The sequence below is a fragment of the Dama dama genome, chromosome 11 (genome assembly GCF_033118175.1).
Source record: "Dama dama isolate Ldn47 chromosome 11, ASM3311817v1, whole genome shotgun sequence".
Lineage (NCBI taxonomy): Eukaryota > Metazoa > Chordata > Mammalia > Artiodactyla > Cervidae > Dama > Dama dama.
Window position 1 is genome coordinate 66,642,588 of NC_083691.1, and position 19,241 is coordinate 66,661,828.

The 19,241-nt window shown below is 40.4% G+C and overlaps 1 protein-coding gene across 1 annotated transcript in view; it reads right to left on the bottom strand.

Moving 5' to 3' along the window:
* Window positions 1-19,241, bottom strand: part of EML6 (EMAP like 6) — a 274,839-nt gene that overhangs the window by 29,791 nt on the left and 225,807 nt on the right. Inside the window, exons 25-27 of the mRNA XM_061155430.1 lie at window positions 18,148-18,324; window positions 9,368-9,569; window positions 9,147-9,273 (exon numbers count right to left, since the gene is read on the bottom strand). Coding sequence (XP_061011413.1) covers window positions 9,147-9,273; window positions 9,368-9,569; window positions 18,148-18,324 — 506 coding nt within the window. The remainder of the gene's footprint in view (window positions 1-9,146; window positions 9,274-9,367; window positions 9,570-18,147; window positions 18,325-19,241) is intronic.

The following is a 19,241-nucleotide window of genomic DNA, read 5'->3' on the forward strand; positions in this document are numbered from 1 at the left end:
AAGGGCAGCTAAATTTTGCACTGACTCTCATCAAGCCACCTCTTTTTGTAAAAGTTAGAGAGATTCCAGAACCAAAAAACAAGGAAAATTGAAACATGTGAAAGGTTTCAAATGTTGGAGAGGTAATGGTAGTGATAATAAAGTTGATATAAAACTTTGCATCAACTAACTTTTGCTTTAAAAAATAGCCAAGATAGAGACTGATTTCAAAGTTGTATCTGTGAGGATTTCTACTTTAAAATATGGTTACCATCCCACTGAAGAAAAAGCCCAGAATTAGATGTCTTCACTGGGTGAATTCTACCAAACACTCAAAGAAGAATTAACATCAATCCTTTTCAGACTCCTCCAAAAAACTGAAGAGGAAAGAACACTCCCAAACTCATTTATGAGACAAGCATTAACCTGATACCAAAACCAGAAAAGGATATTACCAGAAAAGTAGAGGCTAAAATATCTGATAAATACAGATGTAAACATTCTCAATAAAATACTAGCAAACTGAATTCAGCGGCACATTACTAGAATCATTCACCATGAATAACGGGATTTATTCTGGGGATGCAAGGATGGTTCAACATATGCAAATCAAGCAATGTGACACATCCTGATAATAGAATGAAAGGAAAGAAATAAATGATCATCTCAATAGGCACGGAAAAAGCATTTTACAAAATTCAATATCCACGCATAATAAAAACTTTTAACAAATTAGGAATAGAAGGAACATATCTCAACAAAATTAAGGCCACATTAGACAGGCCCATAGCAAATATCATACTTAATGGTGAAAGGTTAAATATAACAGCTTTTCCTCTAAGATCAGGAATAAGACATGGGCGCCACTTGCATATTCCTATTCAACATAGCTGGAAGTCCTAGCTAAAGTAATCAGGTAAGAAAAAGAAATATAAGTATCAGAACTGGATAAATTATCTCTATTTTTAGATAACATGATTTTATATATAGAAAATTCTAAAGATAACCATAAACCTGTTAAATCTAATCAATGATTTCAGTAAAGTTACATGATACAAATTAACAGAAAAAATCAGTAGTGTTTCTATACACTAACAACAAACTTTCAGAAAAAGAAAGAAATCAATCACATTTACAAGAGCATCAAAAACAAAATACTTAGGAATAAATTTAACTCTGCAGGTGAAAATCTCTACTCTGAAAACTATGAGAGACTGATAAAAAGAAATTAAAGAAGCAAATCAATGGGAAGGTACCTCATGTTCGAAGCATTAGAAGAACATTGTTAAACTGTCACTACTACAAAAGTCATCTATAGATTTAATGCAATCCCTATCAAGATTCCAGTGGCATTTCTTTTTACAAGAGGTAGAAGATACACTCCTAAAATTTGTACAAAACCACAAAAGACCCTGATTAGTGAAAGAATTCCTGAGAAAGAAGAGTAAAGCAGGAAGCATCACACTTCCTGGCTTCAAAATATACTATAAAGCTATAGTCATCAGAAAAAATACAGTAGCAACATAAAAGCAGACAAATAGACCAATGGAACAGAATCGAGAGACCAGATACAAATACAAACCTAAGCATATACAATAAGCTAATACTTGACAAGGGAGCCAAGAGTACTTAATGGAGAAAAGACAGTATCTTCAATAAATGGTTCTGGGATAACTGGACATTCAGACATAATGTCTGAATGAAACCAGACCCATAGCTTACACCACTCACAAAAATTAACTGAAAATGGATTAAAGACATTTAAAAGACCTGAATCCATGAAACTCTTAGAAGAAAACACAGGAACAAAACTCTCCTTGATACGAGTCTTGGTAATGATTTTTTGGATACGACATCTAAAGGACAAGCAATAAAATAAAAAATAAACAAGCAGAACTACAGTAAACTAAAAAACTTCTGCACAACAGAAGAAATCAACAAAGTGAAGAGACAATCTATGGAATGGGAAAGATATTTGCAAACCATATATTGTTAAGGAGTTAATATCCAAAATATAACACTCATACAACTCAAAAGCAAAAAAACCCAAGTAATCTAATTTAAAAATGGGCACAGGACCTGAATAGACATTTCTCCAAAGAAGATCCATGGAAGGACAATAAGTACATGGAAAGATGCTCAACACCACTAGTTGTTGGAGAAATACAAACTGAAACCACAATGAGACATCACCTCATGACCATTAGAATGGCCATCATCAAAAAGAGATAAATGCTGGCATGGATGTGAAGGAAACGGAGTCCTTGTGCACTGCTGGTGGGAATGTAAACTGGCATAGCCACAATGGAAAAAAGTATGGAGGAGCCTCAAAAAATTGAAAATAAGAATTACCATATGATCTGGCAATTAAAACTTCTGGAATATTTAAAGGAAATGAAAAATACTAAATTGAAAATGTAACTGTACCCCTATATTCACAGTAGCATTATTTACAACAGCCAAGACATGGAAACAACCTAAGTGCCCATCAATGAAGGAAATGGACAAAGAAGTTGTGGTACACGTGCACACACACACTCACACACACAGACACATGCACACACACACATGCACACACACCCACACACACACACGCACACACACGCGCAATTTCTAGTTATCTATAATTTATAAGTAAACTACATCAAACTGGTGCTAAGACAATACAATTTAAGTGTTAAAAACTAACTTTTCTAATTCAAAAAAAAACTTTTTAAAGAAAAATGACCTTGCCAGTCTGAGATAAACAGGACATGCTAGCAAGAAGCCCAAGGCCTTTCTGAGAGAAGAAAAAATATGCTTTAGTATAGTATTTTGATTTGTAATTTGTGACTATAAGTTATACAGCTTCTGAGGTGAGAAAACAAGACTGGAGGGTTTAAGTCTCCTTCTTTTAGTAAAAGGTGGAAAATGCTATAATAGGCAAGATGATGCTATAAAGATGGTTCAGAAACAGAAAGGGTTAAGTCCCACATTCTTTCATTCATCCCTGGACAGAGCCCCAGAAGCTGCAAGCCTCAGCACTCGTTAATAAAGGACCCTGAAAAAATACAGACTGCTGACTTAGGTGCATTGAGAAAACAATCCCTAAGCTAACTATTACATCCACTTAGAAAAATAAAAGTTAGTAAATAATGCCAATTTCCATGAAAACAATTCAATTTGTATTTATTTTTTCTTTCATCATAAATTTGGGGTTTTGTCTGAATGCAGGGTCCAACTGAATATACTAAATAAGAACCTCCATTATTACTATTCCTCATGCAGATGGTTAATTTAAGCAGTGAAGTGAGGAAGAGGTGAGGACATGGCCCCACTGGGAAGACTAATGTGTGGTCAGCATATTTGGATTTTAATAAAAGACTGTATCCCACACATCTGGAGATACTGTTAGATCCTATCTAGAAAGTAAGAAAATTCCTTTTGTGATTCACCTCTGTGGTGATCACCCAGTTACCATGGGATGCAAAACAGGTTGCATGATAATTTTGATTCATACTAAACACTAGATATTGGTACCAAACAATTCTATAGTTTTAAGTTTCTAATTTCTTGATTTTGTCTTAATGTGAAAATAAAAATCTCTGGAGATGGGCCAAAGATGTTTAAATGTTATTGATTTTAAAAAGCTGTACTGTAATTCTCATCTCTAATGAGTCGATTCTTGTGGTACCCCTAGACAGTGACGTAAACACTGTGGCTCATCAAAACTGTTCCACTTAAATCAGGTAAAGTTTTAGGTGTCTCTAATAATTCTTGATATTGATTTGGATGTATTTACTGACATCTTTGATTATATATATATACACAGTTATAATATTAGGTAATAAATACCCATACATATCCAGAAGCATTTATAAAGGACAGTAATTACTGTTCAATATTAAAGTGGCCTGAATTTCTCTTCGATGATAATGATACTAGTTTCCATAAGAAAAGTATTCAAGGAGAATGAGCCGGTATTTTCCATGTATCCTTCCATAACTCCTGTCTACCCTTCTGTTCTGCTCTGTGCCCTCCATGGCTGCCTGACCCAGAATGCATCAATGCACTGCCTTGCCCTTCAGGTACAGACTAGATTCAGCTAAAGAGAGGCACCAGGAGACCAGCAGATGAGAAGAGAATGCAACTGAGGCATCCATTCCCTCAATACCTCCTTTCTGGGGCTCAGATTATCTTCAACCCTCCCCTCAGGTCTCAGCTCCTGGAAGGGGACTGCTCCTACAGCCACCTTCTCCACACCTGGGCAACAGCCCCCTGCCCTTGCCCTTCTGATAGTTATTACTGCCTCGGTGCCGCATCACCTTCTTAATCCTGCCCACATCACCGTCCTTTCATTAAGCTCTCCCCACATGACTTCTTTTTTTTTTTTTTCCCCACATGACTTCTTCTTCAGAGTATCTCTCTCTCTCTTGCTGAGGCCACAGCTGACCCAGGGAGTTCAGACCAAGTGTGAAAGATTTAGGTTATTTTTGTCACTGCCTACCAATCTTATGAAATTCTATCTAAGATACCAGAAGTCCTATATTTTTATGGTCTTTGAAGCCAACTTTAGGGAGCTTGAGCCAAGAATCAAAACCAGAAAAGAAACATTTCTGATGTTTTAGATAAGACTATCCAATATATAACACGGTGCATCAAAGACAGGGGAAAAAAAGCTTCTACTAAAAGAAAGCAGAAAAAGACTTATATTTAAAATATCAATATAACTTCATGACTTTAAAAAGAGTCAGTTTTTTTTTCATTTTAGGTCTACAATAATTTAAGCAATATCCAGTCATTTGGGGGAACAAATTAATGTGCCCTGAATAGAGACCAGACTCCCTGCTTGGGACAGGAAAACCAGTTAAGTGTGCCTTCTGAGTGCTAGATGAGACTCTTCTAGACTCCCCTCAGCCACGTGCCACATGTGACTGCTGAGTGGAAGGCTGACCCAACAGCTCACCAAGCCTGGGGACTGGCTGGACAGGTGTGGCTGGGTCAAGGAGGCCAGGCCCCCAGTGTAGTAGAGCAAAGTTGAAGTGAGGATGCTCGGTGGACACCTGGAAGGGACTACATATCAATAGGTGTAGCCTAGTATTCTTTTGAAAGCATTTACACATTTCTCTCAGCTTTCCCACCTCTCAAAAGACTGAAACTGAAGATCATATGGCTTTTGAAAAATAGGAACTCACAAGGTTATAGAATTATACCGAAACACATAACCCAAAGCCTCCCAGCTACTTAATCTATGACTATCATAAAATTTAGGAATTAGGAATTCAGTTGCTTAAAAACTGATGGATGCACAATGTGCAGCTGCCTTCAAGGTATTGTTCTCAATATGACAGATGCTGCACTCATCTCACAGGTTCTAGGGAGGAAAGGGAGGTAAACTGAAGGTAGAACTGCCTGAAACACTGATAGGAGGCAAGATAAAGCCCCCTGCCCTGAGCGGGTATTCTGAGCCTAGGTCTCTTGTGGTCCTTGAGTATTTATCTCCTGTTAGTCTTATTGGCGCACGTCTTGGCACAGGTGTTAGAACAGGCACAGGAGGGTATTTGCAGGTACACACAGGAGGGAACAGTGAAGGGAAGGTCAAGGCCACTCCGCCTCTTGAGTCAAAGGGAGTGGTGTCAGGGCTGACAGTCCTGGTCCCCTGGGCCCGACATCTGAGGCCCAGAGCATTTGCCTCTCTTTCATACCAGCTGCTGGAGTCCATGCAGCCCATTTTGGGGAGCTCACCCCAGGTGAGCTGTCTGCCTGATACTGTTAGGAGCTCCCCCCACCCCAAGTGCCCGGGGCTACCCCCCCTTCCCTGGCTCATCCTGCTTTCTCACAGATTCTCTGAATGCCTGTCTTGCCTGGCACCTCTTTCTCCTGCAGTTCAGAAGCTGTCTACAGTCCTGTCTCTGAGATTCAAGCTCCCTTAAATTACTGACCAGGATTGGGGAGGGTACTGCTGTTCTCAGTTCTGATTAGGAACAGATTTGTCCCCACGAAGGCTGCAAACTCAGACACGACTTACTGCTCCTTCTCCCTTGGCCCCTTCCCGGCGTGGGCCTGCTTCACTCCCAGCATGCTGTGCAGCTGGAACCCTAGTGTGGCTACAGCCCGCCCTGGGAACTGATGCTGTCAAGGCTTTTCTAAGTTATCAAAGACGCTGCTATCTATAGAAAAGGCTTGACTACTCCTCTGGACCCTCTATATACCTTAAAATTGTATTTTTCACTACATGTTTTCTTCATCACATCCTGCTATGAATTATTTGCTTTTGAAGGTGAAAGTAAAGTCACTCAATTGTGTTTGACTTTTTGTGACCCCATAGACTATACAGTCCATGGAATTCTCCAAGCCAGAATACTGGAGTGGGTAGTCATTCCCTTCTCCAGCAGATCTTCTGGACCCAGGAATCGAACTGGGTCTCCTGCATTGCAGGCGGATTCTTTACCAACTGAGCTACTAGGGAAACCCATTTGCTTTTATATGCCAGTAAAGTACTAAAATGGGCTTCCCTGGAGGCTCGGACGGTAAAGAATCTGCCTGCAAGGAGGGACACCTGGGTTCAATCCCTCGGTTGGGAAGATCCCCCAGAGTAGGGTATGGCAACCCACTCCAGTATTCTTGCCTGGAGAATCCCACAGACAGAGGAGCCTGGTGGGCTGCAGTCCAGGGGTCGCAGAGAGTCGGACACGACTGAGCGACTAAGCACAGCACAGCACAAAGTACTAAACTGCCTACTCCTGTATCTCACAACACCATGAAGCACTTTTTATCTTTGGTATTAAAAAGTTAATTCTGTGTATGCTAATCTATGACAATTTTGTGTGATGAAAAAAATAAGGCAGCTTCAAAATTCTGGATTTTAAAACTCAACATTTTTAGGGTCCTCTCTACCTTTACCTTTCTTGCCAAGCTTAGTCACTCAGTTGTGTCCAACTGTTTGTCACCTTTTGGACTGTAGCCCGCCAGCCTCCTCTTTTCATGGGATTTTTCAGGCAACAATATTGGAGTGGGTTGCCATTTCCTTCTCCAGGGCATCTTCCTGACCCAGAGATCGAACCTGCATCTCCTGTGTCTCCTGCACTGCAGGTGAATGCTTTACCCACTGAGTCAACTTTCTTACCTCTTCCTAAATTGGGCAGGTATGAGATTTTTACAGACCTGCCCAAAGAGACAGCAAGACCAAAAGAGGTTCAGGTGAACCTCACTATAGGTTAGAAACTAACTATAGTGTTTGGATTTAGGAAGGTGATTAGATTTCTATGTCTAGTGGCCAGTCAACATCTCAGCATGATGAATCACTAGGTTGTAGCAATCAGCCAGAAGCAACCTTGAAATAATAGCCAAGTCAACTCATTTCATAATGTTATATGAAACTGGAGAAGTTGGGTAATGTTTTTTATTTTTTTAAAGAATGTGTAATTTGGGCCAAATGTTTTTTAGAGTGGATTATTTAGGTATGGGGGGGAGGGCTTCCCTGGTGGCTCAGATAGTAAAGAAGCTGCCTGTAATGTGGGAGACCAGGGTTCATCCCTGGGTTGGGAAGATCCCCTGGAGGAGGGCATGGCAACCCAACACAGTATTCTTGCCTGGAGAATCTCCATGGACAGAGGAGCCTGGTGGGCTACAGTCCATGGGGTTGCAAAGAACTGGACATGACTGAGCGACTAAGCACAGCACATTTAGGTGGGAGGCTTATTCATGTATTATGTGCTTATGATCTTCTACAAATTTTCTTTATTCTTAGAATTAGGTCCTTTAAAAACATTTCCTCTTTGTGGCCACTAAAAAACCATGTTGCAAGCAATATCAATTATAATTTACAAATTATTGCAGAAAAATCTCTGAAATGTTTAATCAAAAGAGAACTCTGAACTCGCCTAGTAACATTTAACAAAGATGCTAGGGAAGAATTAGGAAATTTTTTGCGTCAGTTCAATCTTCTTGCCTGTAGCACATCCACCATTTATCAGGCTTATTTTAACATCTGGCACCAGACTGAAGCAGGAGGGGAAATGCTATTTTATTTCTTTGTATTTAAATTTCTACCTAATACTAAAAGGTAATAGAACAGATTTATTAAATATTTATTACTAGTCAGAAAGCCATGAAAGTGAAAGTGTTAGTTGCTCAATCGTGCCCAACTTTTTGTGATCCCATGGACTGCAGCCCACCAGGCTCCTTTGTCCATGGGATTTTCCAGGCAAGGATACTGGAGTGATTTGCCATTTCCTTCTGCAGGGGATCTTCCCGACTCAGGGATGGAGCCTAGGTCTCCTGCAATGCAGGCAGATTCTTTACCGACTGAGCTTCCAGAGAAGCCATACTAAATGCAAAACAACTTGAATCCTATTAATAATACATCATGGGACCAGGGTACTTGTGAACACTGAACCTATGTCAATGGAAAGAGCCCACACAGAATTCTTAAACATCTTTGAGATCCATGAAATTCTGTTTACATGCTAGAGTTTTTATTCACTCTTTATCCTCCTTAGTATGAATATAATAGATTAAGTAATTGTAGTAATTATGAACATTCTTTCTAAAGAAATCCTTAAGTGTTTTACCAATACATACAATGGCACATCAGAAAGGCCCAAAATAATAACAGAAACCCTCATTCTACACAGAGGATCCACAGCAATGAAATCACTTTGGTTAGGCCTGGAATGAGCAAACAAGCCTGAACAAATCTGGGCGGGTGAAGACACAGTAAGAGAAGGGACACCAGGTAGTATGGTGTAGTGCAGAGACTCTGGCAGAATGGAAAATTATTTTTCATAGCCCACAAGTATTCCTCCAGGACTTTAGAAGCCTGCCTACCCTTCTACCTCCCTGGTCAGCATGCTCCCCGCCATCAGCCGTCAATTCAAGATAGGTTTGGGCTGTCCTGACAACCTCTCTAGGCAAAGGGAAGACTGGTAGTCTCATCAAATCTCACGTCTCATCAAGTCATTTTCCATAAACAACTTCTGCAAACTGTAACCGACCCTTCCCTCACATTGAAGGCTGTAGGAAACTTCCTTCAGCTCAAGCCTGTGTACCGGTGAAGACTCTGTGCATACACAAAGATAAAGATGGGCTTAAGTAGCAACTTTGGGGGCAAAGAAAATGTGCTCTGGTTTCAATGAGTTTCTTGTCATCAGGCGCCATAAGTGCGAGCAAACCTGGAGACAGCATACCTTTCTTCCACCGAAACTTCTTTCATTTGCTGGTGTGGTTTGGTGCCTTCCATTTCCCTGATGCTCACAGCATAGATCTTGGTGGTGTAATCAATAGCCTTTTCTCTAGCGACGTCACTGTCATAGCCTCAAACGACAGAAAGACACAGGAGCAGAGCTGGTTTGCGATCGTGCAGCAGGGGGTGGAGGAAGGCAGGGTAGGCACGTGACACTGAGCTCACCTCCATCCTCCTCTGCATCGGTGTCTGACTCCTCACTGTCCACCAACTTGCTCTCCTGGGTCCCCACAAACTCCCGCGTCCAGATCATCAGGGCCGTGTCAGCGCCGCCCACGGTGAGCAGCACAGAGTCGTTGTGCAGCCACCTCACGTTGGTGACGTGGGCGCTGTGCCCCACGTACTTCTTAAACCTCGCATGCTGGCCCTGCGGTGTCAGAAAACAGCGATGACCCCGCTCGGACTCGGAGTCTCCTTATTCTAGTTTCTGGACTATTTCATCCATGTTATTGTCTAGAGTGGCTTCCACAGGATACAAATAAAATAGTTCACACGAGCGGTAGTTTCCCTACGTTTTTCTAGAGTGTAAACTCCATGAGGGCAAGGACCAGCTCTCTTTCTTCCCTAAAACATTTTCTGCCTCACTGTAAGTTCTCAGCAAATAGTCTGTGAGGGAATGAATGAAATGTAAACCATAGAACCTATTTCTGGACACCTGACAAATTAGCCTGAGAAAGGATAAAAAGCTTGTTTCTGCCTCTCTCAGATGTCAGACGTCTGTTCTCCACAGGTGTCTAGTGTGAACTCCGGATGGTGAGTCTGGCTGACATTTGAGATCAAAGAGTCTCCCCAGTCATCCCCCTCAGTGCCTTTTTTACCACAGTCCAGGTTGTGACAGACGAGCAGGGCCTTCTTATGATCCTGGGGCAGCAAGGAAGATTTAAAAGCAAAGCAACAGTTTCTGTCACGGACACTGGAAACAATTCCTAACACTAGAAACACTCAAGTAAACTGATATTAAAACAAAGTGAGCTGAAAGAGAAGGGAAAAAACAAACAACAAAACTCCCAAAAAGAAAGAACATAAACTGAAAAAAATACAATTAATAAACAGGTTGACAAGCCACCTTAAGAAAAAAAACAAAACACAAAAAATCAAAGTAAGCTCCTTTTAAACAAATATAACCCCCCCCAAAAAGTTCCACAATTAAACAACCTTCAGGTTATATCTGAAAAATTAAAATAAAATTAAATCCATATGTATTGAACTGATTAGAGTAGGTCAAACTTTTAAAAAGCCAAACATAACCAAATAAATATAACCCGATTTATTAGTCTCTATTGAAAGCTCTTCAGTGGCACCCAAGCCACACCACCCCAGTGGGAAAGGCTGAGTGAGGTGAGAGCAGCTGTTCTCGTCCGGGTAGTCCTGACAGGCAGTGAGAAGCCCAGGCTGGCACCAGAGACCAGCTTCCATTTTCAGGGCATGAGCCACAGCCTGGCAAAAATAGCTTCAGTGGGAGCACCGAAAGAGGGAGAGACTTTCCATCCTCTTAGCGACTCCCAGGGAATACCTTATGCAACGTGGGGAGCCACATGAACTTTCTGAGGTCATGCAAGGGGCACTGGTGTCTCAGATGAAAACTTTATTCAGTCGTTGACAAGAGGCTTCCAGAGAGTTTTGGACGGGCGGGCTGGGAAACCTGAAACCAGCGCAGACGCATGGCAGGAGACACGGGCAGGGCAGGGCAGTACGTGACTTTGAAATACTCATGGTCACGATCTCTGTGTATTTGGCTGACTCCTACCTGACAGCTGAGTGGAAGTGTCCACCCCTCAGCAGAGTACGGAGTCTAGACAGAATAGGAAGCAAGCAGGCAGGCAGCATTTCTAGGAAGCCCTCCAGAGCCACTATTTGCTAGAGAAAATGGCAGAGCCAAGTAAGGATTTCTAAGGAAGCCACTGTGTGACCATGTGAGATCCAGAAGGCATGGAAACAGAGAGGACGGTCAGAGTGGTGACAGCCACGTGTCCTGCTGGTCTTCCTGCTGGAAGCGGGAAGCGACCCATCTTGACCCGCTACAAATGCAAGTTGGTCTCTTGAGAAGCAGAGAAAGTGAAAGAGCTTAGAAATCCCTCTTTCTACTCCTGCATCTAGGTAGAAGAATTCAAAAGGAAAGATATAAAGGAAAAAAAAACACTCTAAAATGATCAGAATTAGGCTGCAGGGGAAAAGAAAGTGACACAGAGCAAGCAGAAAGAGAAAAAGGAAAAAGTTCTAAGTCACTGAAGTTGTTTAACAGAGCTGAGATTATTCCCGTTGAGATGATGCAAGGTTCTCAGAATAGGAAACCAGATCCCTGCTCCACAGAACAATGGGAATTCACACAGCTACTAGAAGGTTCCAGGAAGCCAGCTGCTCCCCCTGGAGCAGGGTGTTTGGCGGTTCCCTGAGGGCCTATGGGTGGGGCCTCCTGGAGGCCTGGCACAGCTGGGTCAGATGAGCTGTCTTTCTGGGTCATCCTGCCAAAATATGCACTTTTGTAACAACCATCAGGACTCATAACCACAATCTTCCTCTTCCACTGAGTCATGAAAGAATAGAGAATCTGAAATATGTCTCCAGAATGCTTGTTGTTAACTGTTTTTAAGAAGAAATTCGTGAGAATCTGATGAAAGCTATGTACCCTTTCCCCATGTTTATAACATTTTACGCACAGTTTCTCTGTCTGTAAAATTCTACATACAAGATTCCTCTTTGATGAATCTTTCTCTAGAGCCTTTGACATTATGAGAAGGACACTTAAGAACTGGAGGGTGGATTTTTTTAAAAAGTAAACATTTACATTTTTAAAATGTAAGCAATATGGTGGTATTTTAGCCTCTCTGGTAGAGTGAAGGGGAACAGCTTTGGAAAGGAAGGAAGGAAGGTTATGGGAAGCAAATGGATGGTGTTAAAGGACAGCATCAGTTTTTCTGGGACGTGGTTTAAGCTAGTGGACAAATGGGTGGGCTCTGACAAAGTCGAGTCTATTTTATGGGCTCTACTTTGGAAACAAATGTGGAAACAATATGATTGTCAGGGGACTAGTGCCCACATCAAGATTTTAAATTGTAAAAGTGCCTATGTAAGGCATGGATAGAAAAAATGCCAGAAGAGAGACCTACTAACTCAAAGGAAAGGAGAACAAGGAAAAGGGTTAAGAAGAAGACATGATATTAGAGTCTAACAAGTGGAACTTGAATTTTGGACAGAGAGCTGTGTGATGATAATATGGTCTTGCAGGCATCACCAAGACTTGAGGACATGATACTCAGTATGAGAACACTGCAACAGCATGGTGTCTTAGTTTGGTAGGGTTGCCATGAAAAATGCCTCATGTTGGGTGGCTTACATAACAGAATTTTATTCCACACAGTTCTGCAGGCTGGGAAGTTTAAGACCAAGGTGCCAGCCAATTTGAATCCTGGTGTGGGCTCTTGCCCCGGCTTGTGGACCCCTTATATGAGCACGGAGAAACTTTCTATCTAGCCTTTCCTCCTCAGCATGTGTGTGCATGGGGAGAGTGAGTGAGCTCATTGGTGTCTCTTCTTATAAGGACACTAATCTTATCGGATCAGAGACCCACACTTATGACCTCATTTAACCTTAAGTATTTCTATAAATGCCCTCTCTACATATCCAGTCACATTGGACGTTAGGGCTTTAACATAGGAAGTTTAGTGGGGACAAAAACATTCTGTCCATAACAGATGAAGTGTGGCCAACACACCCAGAGCATTGGAGGAGTGTGACTATACATCTAGAAATGTTCTCCAGCTTGGTCCATGAAATTGGGAAGGAAAGAATACCAGGAAAATCAGATTAAAAAAAAAAAAAAAAAAGAAAGGAGAGAAGTGATACTATCAAAGTGGTTTATATTTGACTGGTTTTCAAATGCTTTTAAATTATGGAACTTCTTCAGTCAAATCTTGCACAGTAGAACTCAAGAATAAAAAGATAAATAATTCAGTTTAAAATAGTGGACAAAAGATTTTTACAAACACTTCACAAATGGCCAATAAGCAAACGAAAAATGCTTAGCACGATTAGTCACCAGGGAAACATAAGTTATAAACACAGTAAGATCACACTATTTACTCCTCAAGACAGCTAAATTTTATAAGTCTGACAACGTCAAATTGGCAACTAGAAATCTGACATTTTTGGTGAGAACATAAAATGATACAACTGTTTTGGAAAAAGATCTGGCAGTTTCTTAAAAAGACAAACACACATTTTCCCCAATAACACAGAAATTCCACTCCCACATATTTACTTAAAAGAAAGAAAAAAAATATATGTCCACATAGATGTGTCCAAAAATGTTCACTGCAACTTCATTATAACCAAACACAGGAAAAGCATGTGTCTACTGATGGCTGGGTGGATAAACAAACTACTATATCCACACAATGGAATTCTACTCAGCTATAAAAAGGAAAGGATAGGATTATTGAGAGTCAGACATGACTTAGCCTTATTTAGAGTCAGACATGACGTAGTGACTAAACAACAACATTGTTACACACAACATGAAGAAATCTCAGAAATAATATCTGAGTGAAAGAAGCCAGAAATAAAATGGTTCCTAATTGATCATTCCATTTATATGAAGTTCTGAAACAGGGAAAGCTAATCTATGGTAACAAAAACAAAAACAACATTGGAATAGTTTTTTCATCTGAGGGTGGGGGGTGGGTGGAGAGTGCCTAGAAGTTAGCATGGGGGTACTTCCTGGGATGATGATACTGTTCTATATTTTGATAGAAGTTTGGATTAAAAGATGCTTGCTCCTTGGAAGAAAAGTTATGGCCAACCTAGACAGCATATTGAAAAGCAGAGACATTACTTTGCCAACAAAGGTCCATCTAGGCAAAGCTATGGTTTTTCCAGTAGTCACGTATGGATGTGAGAGTTGGACTATAAAGAAAGCTGAGAGCTGAAGAATTGATGCTTTTGAACTGTGGTGTTGGAGAAGACTCTTGAGAGTCCCTTGGACTGCAAGGAGATCCAACCAGCCCATCCTAAAGAAGATCGGTCCTGAATATTCATTGGAAGGACTGATGCTGAAGCTGAAACTCCAATACTTTGGCCACCTGATGCGAAGAACTGACTCATTTGAAAAAGACCCTGATGCTAGGAAAGACTGAAGGCGGGAGGAGAAAGGGACAACAGGATGAGATGGTTGGATGGCATCACTGACTCAATGGACATGAGTTTGAGTAAACTCTGGGAGTTGGTGATGGACAGGAAGGCCTGGTGTACTGCAATCCATGGGGTCACAAAGAGTCGGACTCAGCTGAGCGAATGAATTGACTGACTGACTGACTGACTTGGATAATTCAGGTGTATGTGTTTGTCAAAGTTTTTCAAAAGGAACCTTAAAATTGGTGCATCTCAACTATACATAAAATTTACTTAAAAAAAAAACTTAAAAAATGAACTCTAGTTAATGATATGCAAATTGAAACAATTGGGGTAAGTATCCTGATGTCAACAATTTACTTCGAATTACAAAATCTAAGTGGTGGGTTTCTAGGAGTTCACCCTATCATTCTTCCAGCTTTCCTATATGCTTGAAAATTTTCACAATAAAATCTTGGGGAAAATCTTACATAGAAGCTCAATGTATAAAAGGCAAAAACATAGAGTGTCTCTGGAGAAGGAGGGGCACCTCAGCACCCCTCCAGTTGCCCCCCCCCCCCTTGTTTCCTGGGGTTGTCTCTAAGGAGCCTTCCGGAACTCCAGGAGTTGGAGGAACACACCTCAAAATTACTGCGGGAGACAGTCTTCCTGGTCACACGAGGGATGTGGGTGATGAGCTCCCAAGACAAACAATAAATCTGGCTCCGGACCATGATGCAATAGTATCATGAGGATTTCAGGTATCTAAACACCTGCTCAGACCTCAGTCCACTAAAACCAGGGTAGCACCAACTTGACTTGTCCTGCTGGCAGCCTCATTTCAAAAAATGTAGAAGTAGCAAGGAAAACTGCAATGTAGAACTGAACTCTTATCAAATAGAAAGGGCTGGTAGGTGATAGTAACGTGGTGAATCACTGGGAGAAGGCTACCAAGTAGCTTCTCGATGGACAATGAAAGGAGCATGGGGCACAGTCAGAAGTGTATATTAGAAAAGGCTCCCCAAAATGATATTCTGAGGGGACATTAACAAATGAATAAGGCAAGAAGGAGGCATCTAAAGAGTCCAAAGTGGCTGAAGAGGGAGTTGATGTATTCAGGTTTTAAATGTACAAGTAACAGAAGCAGGAGCAGATAACCAGGGATGAACACAAAAATATTCTACAGACAACGTTAGTACAGTTTCAGGAAAGCAAAAATAAAAAGCCAAGACACCTGGAAAGGATTTTAAAGATATGTTTAGGGCTAGAAGAAAAAGAGAATAGTTAGGAACACTGCTTACTTCAGATGGCTTAATATGAACAGGGAGCAGATTTAATGATCGCCTCTGTTAAAGGGGATGCTCCTCAAACCAGAGAGGTCCAAAGAGAGCTCATGTCCTTGAGTGCAGACACCTTCAAATGTAATTACAGAAATAAGGTCAGTAATGGTTGAGAGTTTGGAAGCCAGGGGAAGTGGCATCCAAAAAAAAAGTTTCCAGATCCAAAAGGGAAAACTCATAGACTCTGGCACATACTGACTCATGAGTTGATGCAATCCCTGGAAAATTCTAGGGTGAATTATTACACAGAAGGTTGATAAGCACTTGGAAAAGTAATGATGACTAGGCGACAACAGGGTTTCACAGTGAACTAACTGCATATCTTTTATTGGTTGGTTTGTTTAGGAGAGATTAAAAATACCAGAGACATAATCTGGCTTTCAGCAAGATATTTGCTAAGTTTTAATGATATCTTATCAGACTAGAGATAGAAATATGAGCTCCATGATGGCAGGGTCAGACAGATTTAAATGCCTGTTACTAATATGTATGTATTAACTAACAGAATGCCAAATTGAAAGGGGGCTCTTGGTGGTGCTATTTGGTTGTTCTAGTCTTTTTTTTTTCCTTCTATGATTTGGAACTCACACTCCTAAAATCAGAGAATGATGTGATGCTGAAAGGGAAAGTAAATAAATACTTTGTAAAGGCATTTCAAAGATGTTGATAGGTTGAAACATAAACAAGATATGTTTATGTGGGAAAATAAACAAAATAAATCTTATTTGGTACAAATACAAAGCTGTGTACTCAGATTTTAGAAGATCAATTGTGTAAGTCCAAGAAGGGGGACAACCTTACCATTTTGGGGAATAATATCTATGATTCAGTTGTGTGGTATGGCAGCCAAAAGAGCTGATGCCATCTTTCTTTGATTAAATACAAAAATAAAGTCAAAACAAGAAGATAAAGAGTCCTACTGAAATGAACCCTGAGCTGATCAGACTGCATCTGAAGCACTTTGTTTTTTTTTTAATTTTTATTTTCTATTGGAGTTCAGTTGATAATAATGTTGTGTTAGTTTTAGGTGTACAGCCACTATGGAGAATAATATGGAGGTTCCTTAAGGAACTAAAAATAGAGCTACTATATGATTCAGCAACCCCACTCCTTGGCATATATTGAAAGAAAAATATGGTTTGAAAGGATGCGTGCACCCCAGTGTTCACTGCAGCACTATTTACAATAGCAAAGACATGGAAACAAGTTAAATGTCCATCAACAGATGATGGATAAAGAAGACATGGCTCATATATACAATGGCATTTTACTCAGCCATTGCAAAGAATGAAATAATGCCATTTGCAGCAACCTGGATGGACCTGAATTTGGTCCTAGAGGAGCTACTTTGAAATGGAATTGAAATGGATAAGGGAGATTGAGAGTGACAAAATAAATGAGTCATGAGGATGAAATGAGCAGAGTTGGGGAATATAGTCAATAATAACATAATATCTGAACTAACACAGCATTGTAAGTCGACTATACTTCAAAACAAACAAATAAATAAACTCTTGGAAAAAGAGACCAATTTGTAATTATCAGAAGTGAGGGGTGTGGGGGGACTAGATAAAGGCAGTCAAAAGGTACAAACTTCCAGTTAGAAGATAAATAAATATCAGGGATGCAACATTATGCTAATTCTGCTGTATATTATAATGAAAGTTGTTAATAGAATAAATCCCAAGAGTTCTCATCACAAGGAAAAACATTTCTTTTTCTGTTGCTTTGTCACTGTTTAGATGACAGATGCTCGCTAAACTTATGGTGATAATCATTTCATAAGGTATCTAAGTCAAATCATCAAGTACACCTTAAACTTATACAGTGCTGCATGTCAGTTACATCTCAATAAAACTAAAAGATGAAACAACAAAAAATTTAATGGAATTGATAAAACAGAGGAGGAGCCAGCTAGACAGTTTGTTACTGAAGGAACTGGATGTTTAGACTGGAGAAAATGCAACTTCAGGGGGTCAAATACGATCTTCCCACACATGAAGGCTATCAGAAGACTGGACTTATTCAACAACAATTCAGAAGGTAGAACTTTGGCTAAAGGAAAACAAAAATCAGCTCTATCTAGCACAAAGCATTTTAACAATAGAGTGATTTAAAAATGAACTGCGCTACCTTGGGCAGTAGTAAATTCTTCATTTCTAAAAGTAGGCTAGTAAAAGTGCCAGGCCAAATTGTAAAGAAAATTCTTACTTTGCAGTTCGGGAGATGTTGGATTTGATGTCCACTGACAGACTTTCAGGGAAGAATTCTACACCATGAGATTCTGACTCAAACTAGTAAACATAAGGTCACCAAGGTTTCTACGGGCATAAATAACCATGATGTAGATAACTGTACAACTGCAAATGTAAATAACTGTAGATAACAATATTGATTACTTATTCCTTTGATATTTAAAAATCCACTTAAATACAATAGATAGATTTGGGGTTATTATTTGAAACTAAGCAAATAAGTATAGTAAACATGCAATATTACCTTGACAGGATATGAGAAAAGTTTAATGAAACCAAAGTCATCTCCTGTGGCTAAGAGGGAACAGTCTTTGGTGAGGCTGGCAGCATTTACATCAGTCACGTCGCTATGCACTGGCCAGATGCCCTCACAGGTGGGCCCCAGCACACAGGTCCACGTGTCCCATTCTATCTTCTCAATCTTGAAAAGAAGGAAAATTAATATATTTTGTACAACCCAGAGATCTTTTTGTTTTATTTAAAAGAAACAAACCGAGGTTGAATAGTTCTAAATGATGACTTTGCTAACACCGGGTATTTTGTACGCTGCAGTGCCTAAAATTCTCAGCTGCATTTTTAAAGTGGCATATATATTGTCTCGATAAACCAACACTGCAGTCAAACCTCCATATATGCTCCCCTAGATAAAATGAACAGGTTTGAATTGTGGACACCTGACAATAACAAAGGTTTTTAATTCTCACCTAGATATTAATCATTGTATATGCCATAAGCTGGGGCTTCCCTGGTGGCTCAGACAGTAAAGAATCTGCCTGCAATGTAGGAGACCCAGGGTTGATCCCTGGGCTGGGAAGATCTCCTGCAGAAAGGAATGGCTACCCACTGCAGTATTCTTACCTAGAGAAATCCATGGACAAAGGAGCCTAGCAGGCTACAGCCCATGGGGTCGCAAAGAGTCATGAAATTAAAAGACACGAAATTGTGAAATTAAAAGAGCCATGAAATTAAAATACCCTTGCACCTTGAAAGGAAAGCTATGACAAACCTACATAGAGCATTAAAAAGCAAAGACATCACTTTGCTGACAAGGTCCATATAGTCAAAGATACAGTTTTTCCAGTAGTCACGTATGGAGGTGAGAGTTGGACCATAACAAAGGCTGAGTGCTGAAGAATTGATGCTTTTGAACTGTGGTGTTAGAGAAGACTCTTGAGAGTCCCTTGGACAGTAAGGATATCAAACCAGTAAATCCTAAAGGAAATCAGTCCTGAATATTCATTTGAAGGACTGATGCTGAAGCTCCAATACATTGACCACCTGATGCAAAGAACTGACTCATTAGAAAAGACCCTGATGTTGGGAAAGACTGATGGCAAA